Genomic DNA, 19382 nt, shown 5'->3' on the forward strand with positions numbered 1-19382 from the left:
GTTTTTTTTTCTATTGATGATTAATGAGCATGGGTAGATCTTAAAGAAAGTTGACAGTAATCTGAATTAACTCCTGTATTTTGATAGAACAGTGCAATTGAAAATGGTGTTTCGGACGTTACATTTTCCGTAAACAATGTAGGCCCTCATTTAACCCACTAGAACAATCATTTCATGAGATTGTTTATGGTTTGAATAAGCTTATTAGTTACTCCAAGTCATTAAATTAAAAGAAAATATAATTTAATTATAGTAGCGCTTATATTATAAATATATTCAAAATTTGAAAAAGTTGTCTCATTTTCCGTAAACAAATTTGTAACGTCCGAAACAACTTTCAATTTGAAGTAGCAGAAAATATATAAACTGCAGGACCTATCTTTCGTAACATTTTTTAAACATTTCATGGCGGCTACCCACCAAAAAAAAGAAATTTGCAATACATCATTACAATACTATTTTAAAGTTAAAACCAATTTTCCGTTAACAGTCGTAACGTCCGAAACAAATGTAACGTCCGAAACAAAAAATAGCAAATAAATGATGATAATCCATATTTGAGAGTATCTGGAGTGAATAAATCATTATGAAATAAGTTATTATAAGTCTTAACACAAGTCAAAACACAAATCAGGTCTTTCAAATCCAATAATTTTGTGTAAACTCAAGAAGGGTGTTTCGGACGTTACACTATTTGATTGTTAACACATAGTTTGCAAATTTCAACTAATTTTCGATCATATGTGCAAGTTACGATTTCACAATGCACACTCCTGTTAAAAACAATATTTTGATAATTTCATTTAAATCTAAATATAAAAATATGAAGAAATATGATGCAAAAAATCAAATTTTCCATAAAATATCTAAATTTTCTGCAAAATTGACTTATAAAACATAAATATTGAAGCCCCACTTTGTGGTGCAAGGCATTCCTGGCTGCTTTAGTATATCCTTAATTGTAATTTATCAGAAAAAATCTCAATAAAAGTGACTCATAAAAATTATTCAGCCATTTTAACAGCACTTTCTGATATGCTTGTGACAATATCTTGTTTGTGAGACTTACAAGTTATAACACTGTACTGCCTATTCAGATAGAGGGCGACAGCACTGAATAAAGACACACACTTCATGTTAGCCATCTTTGTACACATATGAGTTATTCCAGTCGATCATCATGCTCCCGTTCACTAGAACCCCAGATAATGATATCGTCGGCCACACAGCGGACTCCATCTAGGCCATCTAGCGCTTGGTGTAGACGTCTCTGAAAGATCTCGCTGCTTGCCTTTAGTCCAAAAGGGAGCCTCTTCCATTTGTACCTACCCCACGGTGTAGCAAATGTTGTGAGCAGGCTGGATTCCTCATCTAAGGGACAATGAAGATAGCCATTACGCAGGTCACACACAGAAAAAAGTCGAGGCATCAGTTAGTGAGGGTAGAATGTCATCTAGCACTGGAAGGGGAAAGTGTTCCCTTTTCAATGCCACATTCAAGGGTCGTGGGTCCAGGCACAGACGAACCTTGCCCGATTTCCTTGTCGCTACCGAAAGTTGGCTCACCCAGTCCGTAGGATCAGTGATGACATCTATGACCCCTTTTCTCTCTAGCTCATCTAGTTCAGCCTTGACAATATCTTTCAAGGATTCAGGAATGGTCCTAGCAGGTCGAATGCTGGGCTTTACATTGTCGTCAAGGTAGAGATGGACTGGGTCTCCCGGGAGTGTGCCAATCTTGGAGGATGAGAAGACGTCGGGATACTCTGCACGATCCTTTGAAGTCGCAACATATATCTGTTCAAAGTTATCATAATTGATTGTGATGAGGTTCATCTTCTCTGCTGCCTTCTTGCTCAGGAGGGGAGTCAGGTTCTCTTTAACCACCACGTAATCAACAACATATTTCTTGTTATTAACAGGATTCCTCGTCTTAATCTTGCACTTTCCTACTGCAGTGACTGTTGATTTGTTCCACATTTGAAGCTGCACTGCTTCCTTTCTTATGTCGTTGTGAGCAACAACATACTTCTGTGGGAGTAGACTCACTGTAGCACCACAGTCTACTTGGAAGTCAACCTCTGTGTCGTTGAGCAGCATTTTGCAGAAAACAGGATGATTGTTGGCATCAACCGCATTGATATTCTGTACGGTGACAGAGCTAATGCTCTCACCTGATGACGAGCTGGAGTCATCATCCACGCAGTGTATGGTTGAAGCTCGGCAAACCTCAGATCCTTTGAAATGGTTCTTTTGCTTACATGCCATGCATGTGCGGCCCCAAGCAGGGCACTTCTCCTTCTTCATTTCATGCATTTTGCAGCAAAATTTGCAACGTTTTGGGTCAGTTGCATCCTTCAGTTTACCACTGCTCTTGCCAGGCCTTTTAGAATAATGAGATGCACCATTGCTGACCTTCTTGTAGACCTTGTAGACTACCTCCTCATTCTTGAGAGCTTTCATCTGCAATGACGCTGCTTCTACAGCTTTGCATACGTCAATGGCCTTGGACAGAGTGAGGTCTGGGATTCCCATCATTTTCTCCCGCATGCTGTCATCTGACACACCCAATAACAGTCTGTCCATCAGTAGCTTGTCCTTCATACAGTCACAAAAACCACATGACTTGCTCATGGTCCTCAGCACAGTGACGTATTGTTCAATGTTCTCTCCTGCTTCCTGATTTCTGCGATTGAATTTGAAGCGCTCAAAAAATTCCTTTCTTTCACCTAGAAAGTGGGAGTCAAGCTTTTCGAGAATAAGATGACACTTCTTGCTGTCTGCATCACTGGCAAACTTCATTCCATTGTAGATGCGTACGCCATCCGGCCCAATACTATGAAGGAGAAGAGCCGTTTGATATTCCTCGGGTTGGGAAGATAGATTTGTGAGCACACAGTAGTTGTCCCACATCTGTTTCCACATCTTCCATCCCTCAATCGCATCTCCATCAGATACCCTCAGGTGAGCAGGAGGGTTTATGTTCGGCCTTTTGAACACATTACTGGCCACATCACTACTTTCACTTCGCTCATCAGGCATCTTGACTATTATATAAGCACAAGCACAGTAGAGAAAATCACAAGCTTACCGTAGTCGTAGAACAGTGACAACAGCTGTGCAGTCACTCACACAGAGTTAAGCATGTGGGGCCACAGTAGAAAACTTCAGTTAGAGGTGCACATTTGACCTTCCAAGTACAGCTTAGAAAGCTAACAAATTGTGTGAAGTCCTTGGTAAATCATGGCAAGACTTCCAATGAGTGGGTTACAAACACCAGCTGCCACCATGTTAAGTGTTTGTCCCTAATTATAAGACTGGAATAACTCATATGTGTACAAAGATGGCTAACATGAAGTGTGTGTCTTTATTCAGTGCTGTCGCCCTCTATCTGAATAGGCAGTACAGTGTTATAACTTGTAAGTCTCACAAACAAGATATTGTCACAATGCTGTTAGCACGTTTCGGATGTTACATTAAACTGTTAACAGACATTTTCATACTTTAACTAGTTCAAATGAGGGGCAAAGATAGATGTGAGAATAGCAAATTTCAATTTTTCAACCTCTCCTCTTACTATTTACATTGCTGTGTGTTTGCAAATCATCACGTTTTCATTTTTACAGAGGTTGTTCCAAATTATGTCATATAACCAAAGATTGTATGGTCAATCTAAACTATTTGGTAGGTTACCAAAGCTCAAAATCACCCACTTAAGCTATACCAGGTGTACATGTACATGACACAGGTATGATACAGGTATATAAAGTTGATAAAATCAAGCAAAAAAAATGTTTTTCTAAAAATTTATGGGAAATATGGATTTTCATTTGAAAATACCTTTTAAAAAGGGCACTCAGTACACGTAACTAATCTGTGTAGAAAGTACATACATGTATAAAAGAAAAGGGCATTACCAGTAATACCTTATTTAATGATCCTACATGTATGTATGCATACATACAAAATGTATAAGCTAGTGTAGAGATTTATTTTGAACTTCTGAAACTCGATCCCCTTCATATCCATGATTCATCCCTTTCATATTAATAGGTCATCCCTCATTCACATTCACCCTTTTCATCCACCATCCTTTCATCTGTCTATCTCTCTCATTTGTTTCAATGTTCACCTGATGCAGTCAAGCTTAAATAGTATAATTTACATATACTATGAATATTCAATATATACCCTTTGTTTATGTTTGAATATTCAAGAATACTTTGTGATGTTGATTTATACTTGTATGGGACTATATGAATAGTTATTGATTTATTCTACTTTGCATGGAATGTATGTGGAATGCTACATAGAATGCTGTAATGCTTTTACACATTAAAACATGGTCAGTTAGCTAGTAGTTATCAATCCTACAACATGTCTGCTGGGCTGCCTCTGTGTTAAGAGTGCTAGGAATTCAGAGATGCCAACTTTTGGAAATCAGAAATAGGGAGGATTTGTAATCGACACCAATTAATGTGCGCGTAGCGCACATCTCGAGCGCGTAGCGCCCGACACATGCGGCCGGGGTCCAGGGCCCGCCTTAGGGCCCTGGAAGCTCTGGGGTTCTAGATGCTCTCTGGTGCAATCTGAGCCTTATTTTGGAGCATTTTACATGTGTATTTAGTTAAATAATTCCCCCTTTTTTTTTAAATAACATAAAAATTGTACAAAATGCATGATGAATTACTTTCAGACTTCCGATTACACAGGTACTTGATACTGTATTCGGTCTTATACTTCCGAGACCATTTCCTGGTCTTATTTTGCTGATTTTCCGCCATTTGGATTCTGTGGCAATATCCACGCATTGGTTACGGCGATCCATATGCTGAAACAATCTTTCGCTACTCTTAATTTGTCTTTTAACATAGTGGAATTATTACATGCTTAAGTTAGCAGATGATATTTCTCTTTCAATTCACAGATATATATACTGATAAGCGCCCTCCAAAAAAAATCATAATAAAAAAAAAAAAAAAAAAAAAAAAAAAAAAAAAAAAAAATCATTTTTTTTTTTTTTTTTTTTAATAAATCGGGAGGATAAGGATGGTGATCGTAAGGTCGGGAGTTGGGGTGAATTATCGGGAGCCTCCCGATAAAATCGGGAGGGTTGGCATCTCTGGGAATTATCTGTTAGAACCGCAACCCTACACTTGTGTGAAATATAAATGGGCTGTCTGTTTTTTGTTTTTTTTTCCTCTACGAAATGTCAAAGTTGGGGGTGCGGCGCTGCGGCCTTATCGCCGGCAAATACGGTACATGTTTAACCTACACTGTATATTGTTTGTCACCTGTAATATAGGCACAGCAAGAGTTAAGATCTATCAACCAACCAACCGACCAACCAATCAATCCATCCATTCATCAATCGGTCATCAATTAAATAAATAAATAAATACTTATTTAAGAGCATCAAAACATATTGTCATTTGAAACGGCCTCCTAATACAAATAGTGGTAAAGGATGATTGTTACTACAGTAGTATTATAACCTAAAACATACACAATTTTAAAATACATCAAAAATGTCTCATTCTCGAGATATAAATACATTAGGATTCACTTATTTCTTATTACTGTACTTACATGACTGGGGGTACTTTTTTATAGTTTTATTTTTTTAAAGATTTGTCAATTTTTCAGTGCTTACATACATGTATGTGTTAGTGATATTATTGAATGACACACTATATAGTTGAAGGCAAAGAACATTATCGAGCTGATTAAACATCCATATTGTAGAGTTTGTAGAAATTGATGATCTCATTGAAATGTTAACATCGTGTAACATCCGAAACAAACCATAGTATACATTTCACACTGTTGTTCATAACATGCAATAAAGAGTATGTTTCTAAGTGAATTTTCTAAGGAGTTTTGATGACTACAATTGCTATTAGCTTCATATTTCACTCTGTTAGATCACATAAGCATTTTAAACTACCGGTACACGTTCTTGAAATGAATAATATACCTTACATAAATTGAGTGGTCGATGAAGACAAAATTGGTATACATGTATGTGCTAAACTAATTAAAACTGCACAATTTTTTTCCATAAATGTTACAGAAGTATTTTTCTGCAAACAATTAATGTAACTGAGGTCAATAATACCTAAAGAAAAGCAATTAACTTGAATAAAGTTATAATGTTAACAGTGTGTAACGTCCGAAACATCAGTGGTGTGCCATCTGAAAATTATTAGGCAATGCACTGGTTCCCAATTTTTTTGCATGTATTTACCTTATATCATCAGTTGTTATAATAAAATAAGTTTGACCTAAGAAAAAAGCATTTTACCTATTGAAATAAAAACTTGTTATTGTCAAAACCCTAATTTGGAGCTATTTTTCACTTTCAAGGGATACAAAATCTGTATTTTTCAAGATAGAAACTCAACAATTTGCATGAATAATCTCTGAAACATATTCTTAAAGACCCAACATATTTAAAGGTGTAGTTAATAGCAAATGAGTTTTATATCACAGTTATTAGATAAGCTATAGTTTACAATAAAATTGTAAAAACTCAAAGTATTCATATCTGGTGAATAAATAAGGAGATAGATTAAGGTCCAGAATTAGCATTTCTCAAAAATATGATTAGTCCTGATCCTAAAAATACAAGTTTGAAGTGAGTAAACATAATTTAATTTTGGACCCATTTGTGGACACATTTGGTATAAGTTAAAAAAACCAGTGCCGTATATGTGTTTAAAAGTTTAAGCTTTATCTTTCTTTTAAATGTGAATTGACTGGTAATTAGTTAAAGAGATGGATCTATGTTATTCCATAATACTGGCACTATGAATATGACTGACAAAGAAAGCGGACAAAATATACAGTTCCTCAGGTAGACAAAGGAACATCTCTTCACTGCTATTATGTAAAAATGTGTAGAACAGGTGTCGCATGCACATTCACCATTTTACATAATAGCAGTGAAGGGATGTTCCTTTGTCTACCTGAGGAACTGTATATTTTGACCGCTTTCTTTGTCCGTCATATTCATAGTGTGGACCGGTGTAAATAACTGTTTTTGTGTGGAAGTGGTTCAACTGTCTTGTGGGGTACGAATGTATCTTATTATTTTTTTTAATTGCATGTGTACTACTATTATCATTATTAACATTATAGTTTTATTATTATCATTATCAATGTTGCAGAAGCTATTTTGATGGGCTTTACAGAGTCACATGCTAATATAGGTAAACTTACCCTATTGCCAGAGCCTTGGTATACATGTCATGTGCATTGCGGTATCGTTTTCCTTTGACGAAATTGTTGCCTTTGTCCTTTGAACTGTTCATGTCCTTTTAGAGACGACAGAACATGTAAAAATAGAAATCACAATACAATAATTCCATGTCATTACACAGAGAGTGAAACCTGTTTTAGTACAAAGGCCACCTGTTTAAAGTGGCCAAGTCTTAAATTTTGTCTCCCATGAGGAAGGAGGGGATCATGCAAGATACGTCACACAGAGTGACCCATTTGTTTTTGAATGATTGTACTTTAAATATCCATAACTTTGTTATTGCTAATCAATGATTGCTGTTTCTCTCATTTTCTGCTGCTATCAAAACTGTCCTTATATCAGGGTGGACTTTTCCTTAATAGGTAGGTGCAGGCGCGTACGCAGGATTTTTTCAAGGTTTTTTTTTTAACATTCTTAAATCGAGCCAGCCGCTGAATAAGCGGGGGGGGGGGGGGGGGGGGGGGGGGGGGGGGTAAGAGGACACTTTTTTTTTTATGGCCTTGAAATTTGAAAATTTGACATTTTGCTTCGTTGGGGGTAAGGTCGCCTTTTTTTTAGGTCAGCCATGGGAATAATTTTTTTATTTTTTTTTATTTATTTTTTTATTATTAAAAAAAAAAAAAAAAAAAAAAATCTAAGGGGGGGGGGGGTTTTTTTTTTTTTTAGGGGGGTTTATACACTTAAAAATACCAAAGGGGGGGGGTTTAACCCCCCAAACACCCCCCTGCGTACGCGCCTGGGTAAGTGATCATCATATGCAGTTTGCTCTAATAGGTACATGTTTTTCAATGTAAATTACTATTCAAGGGAAACAAAAATATGTGGTCCTTATAGACAGACGATACATCTATACAGGGGGTTGCTAAAGCATGTTGAATATATGAATATCAACTGCAGATAAGGACCACCTGCTCATAAAGACCTCATTTCTTGTGAGCTCAAGTTCTTGTATAATGAAATGTATTTCCAGAAATACTGTCTCAGCTGTTGATCATGCACTGAACCAAAATCTTCATATATTTAACTAGTTTGAGATTTTCTTTTCTACTTACGTTGCAATTCACATTCGATATTAAAATAGAAAGATAAATAAACATATGAATAAATAGTAAATGAATAAATGAATAAATGAATAAATGAATAAATGAATAAATGAATAAATGAATAAATAAATAAATATAAGTTTCACATCACTGATTCTTACTTTAGTGTTAATTTGAATCTGCAAGACTTTTTTTACAATCCTATACAATACATATATTTTACAAAATGAACTTACCTTTTCATCCTTTTCACTCAAGTTCATGAGAGTAGCTAATACTTCCTTCTTATGAACCACTGTGTCGTTAACATACTGCCAATCTGAAATTATGAGAAACACGATGAAGTCATTAATATTCCATGCAGACTAAGAAAAATAAATCTCCTATCACATTTTCTGGAGTGTGGTTTCTTTTCAATCGTTGGCAGAAATTTCACCAGTATTTAATATCTACTGTGTAAATTCTGACTCTCAAAACACTAGTGAATCATTCCAGTTTTTGTCACGTGACAATGATCTCCTGGCTGCTGTGTTAATGCATGCAGTGCAGCGACAAGTCATGCATGCACACTAGTTACCAACAAAAATTAAATAATAATTATCAAATGGTTTCTTATGGAATTTTCCATAAGTGTACGCTATAAAAAAAAATGTCCCCCCATTCCGAGAACGGAGGGACCGCATGCATGTTCCCAAATCTCTGGCTGGTAACAAAGAAAAAGATCTGCCCGTATTGACTTTACACACCGGACTTACGGGTGCTGGGAACACGCATATGCGTACCCTAAATAACACTGAATGGGGGGCCGGGAAAAAAACCTGATCGTTTTTCTGAATGGTTTTTAGGCTGTGTAAATGATTACCATAGAGGGCAGTACTCACATTGCTTGATAGTGACCAGAGCCGTTAGACGACTTACTCGACCATCCTTCAGTTTTGTTACTTCCTTCAACTTTTTACTGCAAAAAGAGACAGAATTTAAAAAAAAAATATTTTTTCATATTGCTACATATTCAATGCCAATTGGGATCGAGTAGAGGACCCTGTTTCATAAAACATTGTTTTAAAAAAAAAGGACAATAACTGAGGTTAGCTACTGAAATCAAGAAATTTGAGAGCAGATTTGATATAGAATTTTACCATTTGTTATTGATAATAAGTGTGGTATAGTGAGTAAACTTGATTTTGTCTTTAAGGTCACCTTAGACTAGACAGAGAGGGGCCTCTGCACTTTATCTCAGTACGCATATTCAAAATCCACAGACTTAATAGTTCAAATTGAGAGAGATGTAATTATACTGAATCTGGATTGTTAATGGAAATGTAGGTCATTGATTGTATGTTTTATTAAACATATCTTTGGTTAGAAATAGGACTAAATAATTCATTTAGGTGGAAGAATATTAAGAGAGTGATTAGGCAGTTTGGGAAGAAACTTTCTTGTGTCTACATGTAGGTCATTGTTCAACCAACTTAGTGAGGAGAGTGACTGACAATCAGAGTTTCGCAGTAGAGTTTCCAGAAAATTTCATGTTTCTGTCGAGGTATGTTAATTGATTTTTTTTATAGTGTAGAATAAGGAATTTAGTCATGTTATTATTGATATTGAGTAGATAGAATGAAGGAAAAGGAAGTAACAAAAGTGAAGGGATCGCATCACTGTGTAGGGGTCAGGAGCACATACAGTGTGTAGCTTAGTACATAATACACAATGTACATAGTTTGTGTGCATTTATTCGGTAGAGCTGCTGTGCATGACCAGTGGCTTTGTAAACTATATATGTAAGGCAGAGTATCTTATGTTTATTTTAATGTCGATGAGATTATATACACATTTATATCTACTTAAGTGTTATTATTTGGTTATGGTATTGAATACTGTAGCTGGAGTATACAGTGCATCCCAGAAAACAAAACCAAGACTTATCGATGTTTTATCATAACTTAATCACAATTATAATTAATAAATGACACATATTTGTAAAGCTTAGATCCTCTTCTTCCATTTGATGCAACTCATATGATGCATATTTCATGCATGAGTGATTAAAAAGAATTTGAAGAGAGGGTTCCAAAAAGTCATTTGGCGGGCCGTATCTGAATTTCAATGAGAAAATCACATTTCTAGAAAAATAATTTTCTGCCCTTTCATATGCCACCTCAATCAGGAAATATGAGCCAGGAATAACACAGTTCTGTTTGTTTAAAGTAATGCATGCTATTCCATAATTTGATTAAATGAATTCGTTTTCACTGGCTGCCTGCCGTAGCAACAAACAGAGTTGACAAAAGACTTAACTCCTTTCCATTTACGATCAGCCATGCATCAAGTCTTTAATTAGCCTTCTTTGAGCTGGGGGTTAAAAAGTTGTTGAGGTGACTGATTGACCAGGATTCAGATTGAGAAATAGTTCTGGTGCTCTTTGGAGGAACATGTATGACAAATTAAAGCATTTGTTGTTAACATTTCTATATCTCTTAATCTAAATTCCTCAATACTTAATGTTGGAAGTTGAAGTAATATTGTCATTTTAAATATCATTCAATTCATTTTTTTGAGTCTTTGATATATTTGGTTCAGTTATTCTATAACGAAGAGTGAACATTTTAGTAGAGTATGAATGCAACATTATTCATCTGTGTATTGATATACTTGATGCATTTTAATGTTTTGAAAACAATTTGATGGTATAGTTAACTTGTTATTCATGACAAGTAGTGATATTGTCTTTGTTCTAGATTCCAGTGTTTGAGTTGAGGAAGCTAGTACCATTGTTTGTCTTCATAGCGACAAGTAGTAGTTACAGTCCTAGTTGGGCGAATCAGGATGGTGGAGCGTGATTGGAACACAAACATCATTTGTTATATATTTCTTCTGTTTCAGGTGTTGATAACAAGGTGCTATAATGAATCACAGGTACATTAATTAGACTGAAAATCCATGACTAGGCATATTTCAGGGGATTATTCTGATATTCTTTGTGACCTGTATTCATATACTTTCAGTGAAGAGATCGATTCATCAAATTTCACCTCTTATAGCTAAAGGGAATATTTTGGAATGATAAGGACTACATTTTCTTCTTTTACATAGAATTACTCACTTGATGAATATTGAAGTATCATGGACTTGGTTTTAAGTGATATACATTTAATGTTGGCTTTAAATTGTTACATGAAGAGGTTTTGAACATGTAGTTACTGATGTTATTTCTTTTGTTGTTTCTTTTCTGCTTTTGAAGAGGTTTTTCTTCTTTGTAATGAACTTACTACAGATTAGCTCAAGTTGGAAAAAAAATTCTGCTCACAATCCTACAACTTTGAGTCATGTCATTGTGTTCTGGTAGTGTTTTCTTTTTGACAACCACCCCCCCCTTCTCTTGAATACCAGAATACTACATAAGTTTTATGAAACAGGGCCCAGAGCAATAGGTACCCACTTGATCAACAGCTAACATCACACTACCTTTCATATTTACAGCAGCTAGAGTGGATCAAAACTACTATGAGCATTTGTTTCCATGGTAACGAACAGGGCATGCCTAATGTATCCACATTCTCTCTTTCTATCTTTACTTCACTGCTCTACCCACCTCCTCTTCTACTCTCCCGCTTTATCGCCATCCTCGTTGTACAAAATTGATTTCATTTGACTTACCCTACTACAGCGGTTATGACTGTATTTTACCATTACTGTAATTGTCTATGATAACCTTTAATTCTTTTTGTAAATCGGTTTGTAAACTTTTACAACTGAAAAACAAAAAAATTCTGAACGGATAATAATTGCTTAGTTTCAATTTCAATTTCTGATTTGTGCCCGTCATGCAGTCCCAAGACAAACAGGGAACCCACAAAGAGATATCTTGTTCTGCATCAAGTAGTATGGTTGCCATTCAGTTACAGAGAATCAAATTTCAGACTCCGAACTCTAGCACCTCCCCCCCCCCCCCCCCCCCTCAAGGTGGGTATCAGTTGGTCTGCATCCAGTATGGATCAAAGTGATGCTAGTATCATTTATATTTATTACCATTTGGTCGGGTCTCAATTCTCTCCTACCCTTAATATGAAAGAGGTATGAGATGCTCCTTGGTTTATATGAAAAGAGACCCTATGCTGATACAAGCATTTAAATTTATTGCCTTGGCGGGTGTTCAATTCTCAACGCTTAAAGGTACTACAAAGTTTTGGGAATTTTGAAAATTGGGTGGATAGTGATTTTTTACAATTTCGATATATTTGGATGCCCATATGGATGTATTATATGCACCAAAAAATTTAGCCCCTAGAACACTTCTGCTTTCGAGAAAAATTGAATTTAAAAGTTTACTGATGCTCCCGGTAAATTTTGATGAATTTTAAATAGCGCCTATGGCCGTACAATGTTAATAGCTGCGACCATGAAAATATCAGAATATGTAGTTGAGATATATAATTTCCAAACGGGAATAGCTAATTGGTTGATTTTAGTCAAAAAACATTGTTTTATAGCTCAATTAATATCTTGACCTTGAGAGGGAGATATACAACATAAAATTATTTACAATTTCATAAATTTAGACTCGTTTTCGACCGTGACAAGGATCACTAAAATTGTAGGATCACATATGCTTCCAATATGTTCATTTGAACGAAATTCATGACCCCATACCAAAACTTTGTATTACCTTTAAAGATACTATGTCCCTTTTTGCAGCCAACATCAAATTCTGTAGAACTTTGCAGGAATTATGAATATGTAATGTATGTCCTATCTGTGAAATTTAAACGTTAGCAGTGCCCTAACATTCAAATTATGCAAGGAAACCTGTTTACTTGCTAGACTTCACAGTCAGACACTATTGAGTAACTGACTGGCTTTTTCTTCTTCTTTGAGCATTTGTCTACATCAATAACCCACTTCTTGTAATGGCCAAAATTAAACTGATTGAATCTTTGTGCAGCACAAAACGTATGACCATTCGGTACAATGGTCTGAAAATCAGACCATTACTTACTGACTGGTAGTACTTGAGTTGATTTGACAACTAATAGTCGTTAGTTTCCCATTTAAAGACATTTTCAAGCCCCCCTTTTTTAGGGAAGTTCTAAATTAGTATTATCTTTCAAATGCCGTTGGAATTTAACCTTTTCATTTTTTGGCCTGCAAATGGGACATAGTACCTTTAGGTCAGAAATAAGAGTATTTTACTCAGTTATTGGCTTAGATAAAATACTTAGCCAACTTTGGGATTCAGTTGATGCTACTGGCTAAGTATTTTACCCAGTTTACCTAGTTGTGGTAGTAATTGTATAATTCAGAGATAAAGTAAGAATACTTGGATACAAACTTACTAAAATGTGCCAAAATATGAATCGTCTTTTGCTACTCCCATGGCCACCTGAAGTTCATCAACCTGCACAACAACAAAAAGACGCAAATTCATATCACGAAGGTGCCTTATTTTCATATAATTAAACAAATTAGACTGTGAATGAACCACACTCTTACGATGCAAAAGTGATCTGATTTACAATTATTCGTATATTAGACATGAAATTTTGGACAGACATATAATCTTCTAAACTGAGGTTCTGACTAATGATATGAAAATCAACGATCTATATGCTTTAGAGCATTGAATGCCTTCTAGTCTGAGTACCGGTAAAGCCCAAATTAGTTTAAAATCATAAGAAAATCAGACGACTTTTCAACAAGCTAGGTGGCTTGCAATTTCTCAATAATTTAGCAGTAATTATTATTCACATGCATGATTTTGCAAGTTTGAATGTGCAAATCAAAAGCTATTACGGTACATGCGTAGGGGTGCCTCAACTAATCTACTCACAAATAATTTCATGTAAATTAAGAGTGTAAATACACTTTGAATAATTCCAAATAGAAGCAATGTTTGAAGCTCATATTTTTTAATACAGTATAGCAACATAGAATCCCAAACATACAGGGATAGTATTCTGAAAATAATGGTATATTTTATGTAAGTAAAATGATGTCAAGTATCATTAATATCTGCGCAAATCTGGCTTAATTCATGTAAAGTTTATAGAGACATCTGCACAAGCATCGATAGTAGGTGTTAGTTACGCGTTATTTCGGTTTGTTATGACAATGATCACTATTTTTCCTCACATAAAAGACATCATTTTCAGAATACGGCCCCAAAGAACAATATTATTAAGTGATTGCTAAAGTTTAAAGTATAACATGAATTTCTCATAGAATACAACTAGGGCCTTGTGTTCTGAAGGTTAATAAAAGTATACTCACTTTCTCCACCTCCTCTAAGAGACAAGTCACTTGAACATAATCATCTGTTCCCATCTGTATATGTCGAAAAACAGTTTTCAATATAGAATCAAATTTGGTCCCATTTGAGTTGCTGGCCCAAAGCAACAAAGTAACGAACATGGTAAACCTTAAATCAGGTCTCCCATAATTTTGTAAAAACAAAATCCCCTTATTTTCCCTGAATATTCCTTAATGGTATTTTGTTATTCCAGGATCATAGAAGAAAGCATTTACAAACAAGAAATATCGCAATCTGTATTGCTGCGCAATGCAAATGTATCCCCCGGCAGTGGCAGCGATATTTTGTGTCATCCTTATGTTCGAAGGAGGGACAAAGATCCCCTCTCCCCTCCCTGAAACAAAAGGATGACGTACGTAGAGATCGTCAAGACTATAGCTAGAGCAGCATCACCAAAACAATGTGTGTAGAATATGTGCATCTCTGTAGAAAATTTGAAAGAAATCTGTCAAGAAATGTGGTAGTAAGAGCGCACAAAAGACAGCCACAAAAATATGACCTTTGACCCTATAACAGACGGAACACAGGTGGCAGCATTACCCAACACTAAAGAGGTGTAGATTTTACTAAGAAACACCTCCATACAACATTTGAAGAAATCCATCAAGAAATGTGGCAGTTAGAGCGCACAAAAGACAAATGACCTTTGACCATATAGAAGACGGAACAATACGGGCAGCATCGTCTAAAAGTGCAGATGTGTAGATTGTATCAAGATACATCTCTATAATAAATTTGAAAGAAATCTGTCATGAAATATGACCTGTAGAGCACACACTAGACACCCACCAAAATATGACCTTTGACTCTATAATAGACGTAACACTGGTGGCAGCAACACCAAACACTAAAGATGTGTAGATCTGATCAAGATACACCTCCATACAAAATTTGAAAGAAATCCTTCAAGGAATGTGGCAGTAAGAGCGCACAGAAGCGACAAATGACCTTTGACCTTATAAAGGATGGAACAATGAGGGCAGCACCACCAAAAATTAAAGATGTGTAGATTGTTCAAAGATACATCTCTATACAAAATTTGAAAGAAATTCATCAAGAAATGGGGTCTGCAGAGTGCACTCATGCCATCCTGCAAAATATGACCTTTTGACCCTTTAAAACATGGGACACTGGTGGCAGCATCACCAAAAACTATAGGTCCAGAGATTTTACCAACATACACTTCCATACTCAAATTTGAAAGAAATCTGTCAAGAAATGATGCAGTGAATAGACCGCACGATAGAGTGCACACAAGACATCTCAAAATATGACCTTTGACCATATAAAAGACGGAACACTGGAGGCAGCATTACTCATAATTATAGGCTTGTAGAATATACCAAAATACACCTTGGTTCAAAATTGGAACAAAATCCCTTGAGAAATGTGGCCTATAGGGCGCACACAAACCATCCACAAATATATATACCGGCAGCCTTTTACCCTATAGAAGACGGAACACTGCATGGGGGGCAGCATCACCAAAAAATATAGGTGTTTAGATTGAACTAAGATATACCTCTGTGCAAATTCTGAAAAAAAAATCTGTCAAGGAATGTGACACAAGAATATGACGCGGTGGCGGCGGTGTAATGCTGCCGAATCCAAAATACCCCTCCGGCATACTGCCGGGGGACACAACTAAAAAGCCAACATTGCCAACCATCAAGTACATACTACAAAATTGCACAAGTTACAAATTTCATGGGCCAAGATAACCCCTAATACAAACAAATTCTTCTCAAAACTCCCTGCCTTTTGGCTGAATTAGTAGGAGACGAGCCTGTAGGTCCCGTGACCTCTGGGAACAAAGGTTTGAAAGTGTTTTTGGTCAATGCACTTCACCGAAACGGCAGCCATTTTGAATGTACATGGTCAAGTATGCACTTTTACTTTTGAAAGTTGCATAGTTGAATTTGCCATGTCAGAAAACATATTATTAGACCCTAAAATGATTAGAATCGGACAATGTTAACTGTGTTGGTGAATTTCTAAAGTGCATTGACCTTTTTGACCATAGCGCCCTCATTTAAGGTTGGAAGTATAATAACCTATACATTTTTGGAATCCTTATGACCAGACGAGTAATTTGATATGCAATTTGATAAGGTTCACTGTGTTGGTGAATTTGACCACCAGTCAAAAGTGCGTTGACCTTTCAACGTTTTTGACCATAGCGCCCTCATTTAAGGTCGGAGGTATAGCAAACTATATATTTTTGGAATCCTCAAGACCAGACGAGTAATTTTATATGCATATTGACACGATTGGAACTATTTTAATTTCTATCCCTGTGTGACCTTTGTTGACCCCTCACGAAAATGCCTGGGATTTTCAAGGGGGCAGCCCAAGTCAAAATTGTTTGGTATTCATTAGGGAACACAAAAACACTTTCAAATCTTTGTTCCCAGAGATTGGTCACGGGACCTACAGGCTGGTCTCCTACTAAATAGAAAAGGGGAACTCATTTTCCAGATTTTTTTTCCTGATTTCTAGGATGGCTGGGCACCATGAGTAATACTTACGGTTGAGAGCTTGGTGTAAGCATATTTCCATACTTTCTCAAGATCATCTAACCTGGAGAATACTTCCTTCTTTCTCGTAAATAGAGCCGCACTGCAGAAAGAACATAATGATAATAATAATAAATCACATTTATAACGCGCCTAATACATTGTTTCTAGGCGCAGTGGTGCTGTTGTCCCACCAGCCATTAAGTGAAGCAATATCCTTACACGAAATAAAGCCGGGACGACAGCACCACAAGTACACAATATTATTCAGTACACAATTATACAGTATGCAATGTTACATTACAAAATCAAAATTACAGTTTGTTTATACAAATAAATGAATAAATCAGCTTAATCTAACTTAAATCTAACTTAAATCTAACTTAAATTCTGCTAAACATGACTTATTTCATAACAAATAGAAGTACAACATCATTTATTTATTTGACATGTTTAGAGAAGAAAAAATTCATGGTATGTTTTTGAACAGATTGGTTTTTAACATTACTTTGAAAGTGGAAGTTGAAGGAGCATTTTGAATGTAGGACGGGAGGCTATTCCACAACTGGGGGGCAGCTACAGAAAGCGCTCTATCCCCGTATCTCGTTTTCACACGAGGGCCAGGAATTAGTTGAAGGTGAGAGGAAGTAGAAGCACGCAACCTGGAGGAGGGGGGGGGGGGGGTTTGGATTTTACAAGACTGGAAAGGTACGTGGGGCATTCACCGTTACGGATTTTAAAGGCAAGGAGAAGAATTTTAAATTGGATACGTTGAATTACTGGGTTAAAGGGTTAGATATACTTTTGTTGATTACAATTCTCTGTTCTCTATGTTCAAGGTATGGTGTAAACCATTTTGAGGCTGTGCCACCAATCCCGAACGTGTGGCAGAAGCGTTCAACCATAGAATGATGATTGATAGTGTCAAACGCTGCTGAATAGTCTAACATTACTAAGGCTACTTCTTGACCCTTATCAACTGCCAATAGTAAAGCATTGTACACTTTGAGCAGTGCAGTCTCTGTAGAGTGAAACTGCCGGTAAGCTGATTGCATGTCAGAAAATAAACAATTATCATTAAGATACGCTTTCAGTTGATTAGCTACAATACGTTCCATGACTTTAGCAACAAACATAAGATTAGCTATAGGGCGATAATTCGATTAAATCATTACGATCTAAATGGGGCTTTTTCAACACCGGTGTTACATAAGAAGTTTTAAACGCACTTGGGACAATACCAGTACATAATGACTGATTGATAAGCTTGGTAATAAACGGAACCACTTCATCAATAGAATCCTTGAGGAGGGTTGTTGGTATAGGATCAAGCCTACATGACTTGGAAGGACTCTCCTTGATAGTTCTTTGTACAGTTGCCTCGGATACTACATCAAATCCATTGAAGGAGTAGTTGCAGGGAGACGAGCTGTCAGCAAGATTGCCATCACCACCTAAGGAAGAGACGATGCCTTGAACTTTCTGGTGGAAGAACTGTCCAAAGTCATTAGCTAGCTGCATATCAGATGAATGGTCAGGAAGGATATTTTCAGACGCAGGTGTAGTAAGTTTTTTCAAAAATCTAAAAAGCTGTTTAGTATCACACTGTTCTATGGTTGATGTTAAGTAGTGTGAATTAGATATGGTATCAGAAGTTGGTTGTAAGAGCAGCACTGATCCCGATAAAGCTGACTATGTATTTCAAGACGAGACTTCTTCCATTTACGCTCAGCTTGACGATGATGCCGTTTCGCCTCTCGAACTTCATCATTGAACCAAGGGGCACACGGTCGAAGAGAAACTGGGATTGTGCGCTCTGGTGCGTGTTTGTCCAAAAGTTCACACATTAAATTACAAAATTTGTCTGCGAGCAGTGATGGATCCTCAGAGCAATATTGTTGGAGGCTGGAATTCATAATGTCACTCCTGAAATCATCACGATTTATCTCACAAAGCTTTCGGCCCCTGATGAATTTCTTTTGAGCCTGGGGGTGCTGAAATTTTAGTACTATTAAAATAGCTTTGTGATCTGATGGGAGTCCAGACTTCAAATCAACGTTAGTAACCAAGTTACTAGTTTTATCAGATAAAACGATATCCAAGATATGACCAGCTTCATGTGTGGGAGATGTGACATGCTGTTCCAAGCCAGCATCTTCAAGCATTTCAAGGAAGACCTTGGATTCTCTGTTGTGGACATCATCAACATGGATATTAAAGTCACCCACCAGAATAGTACTGCATTCAGATGATGCA

At 36.4% G+C, this 19382-nt stretch overlaps 1 protein-coding gene across 1 annotated transcript in view; it reads right to left on the reverse strand.

Annotated features, from left to right (window-relative positions):
- Positions 1 to 18894, reverse strand: part of LOC585630 — a 63548-nt gene extending 44654 nt beyond the window's left edge. The window contains exons 1-8 of the mRNA XM_030978805.1: positions 18853 to 18894; positions 18406 to 18641; positions 17139 to 17229; positions 14571 to 14624; positions 13637 to 13698; positions 9185 to 9261; positions 8540 to 8622; positions 7221 to 7315 (exon numbers count right to left, since the gene is read on the reverse strand). Coding sequence (XP_030834665.1) covers positions 7221 to 7315; positions 8540 to 8622; positions 9185 to 9261; positions 13637 to 13698; positions 14571 to 14624; positions 17139 to 17229; positions 18406 to 18641; positions 18853 to 18894 — 740 coding nt within the window. The remainder of the gene's footprint in view (positions 1 to 7220; positions 7316 to 8539; positions 8623 to 9184; positions 9262 to 13636; positions 13699 to 14570; positions 14625 to 17138; positions 17230 to 18405; positions 18642 to 18852) is intronic.
- Positions 18895 to 19382: the final 488 nt, after the last annotated feature.

Source organism: Strongylocentrotus purpuratus, unplaced genomic scaffold (genome assembly GCF_000002235.5).
Source record: "Strongylocentrotus purpuratus isolate Spur 01 unplaced genomic scaffold, Spur_5.0 spur5_scaffold_1, whole genome shotgun sequence".
NCBI classification, from domain to species: Eukaryota; Metazoa; Echinodermata; class Echinoidea; order Camarodonta; family Strongylocentrotidae; genus Strongylocentrotus; species Strongylocentrotus purpuratus.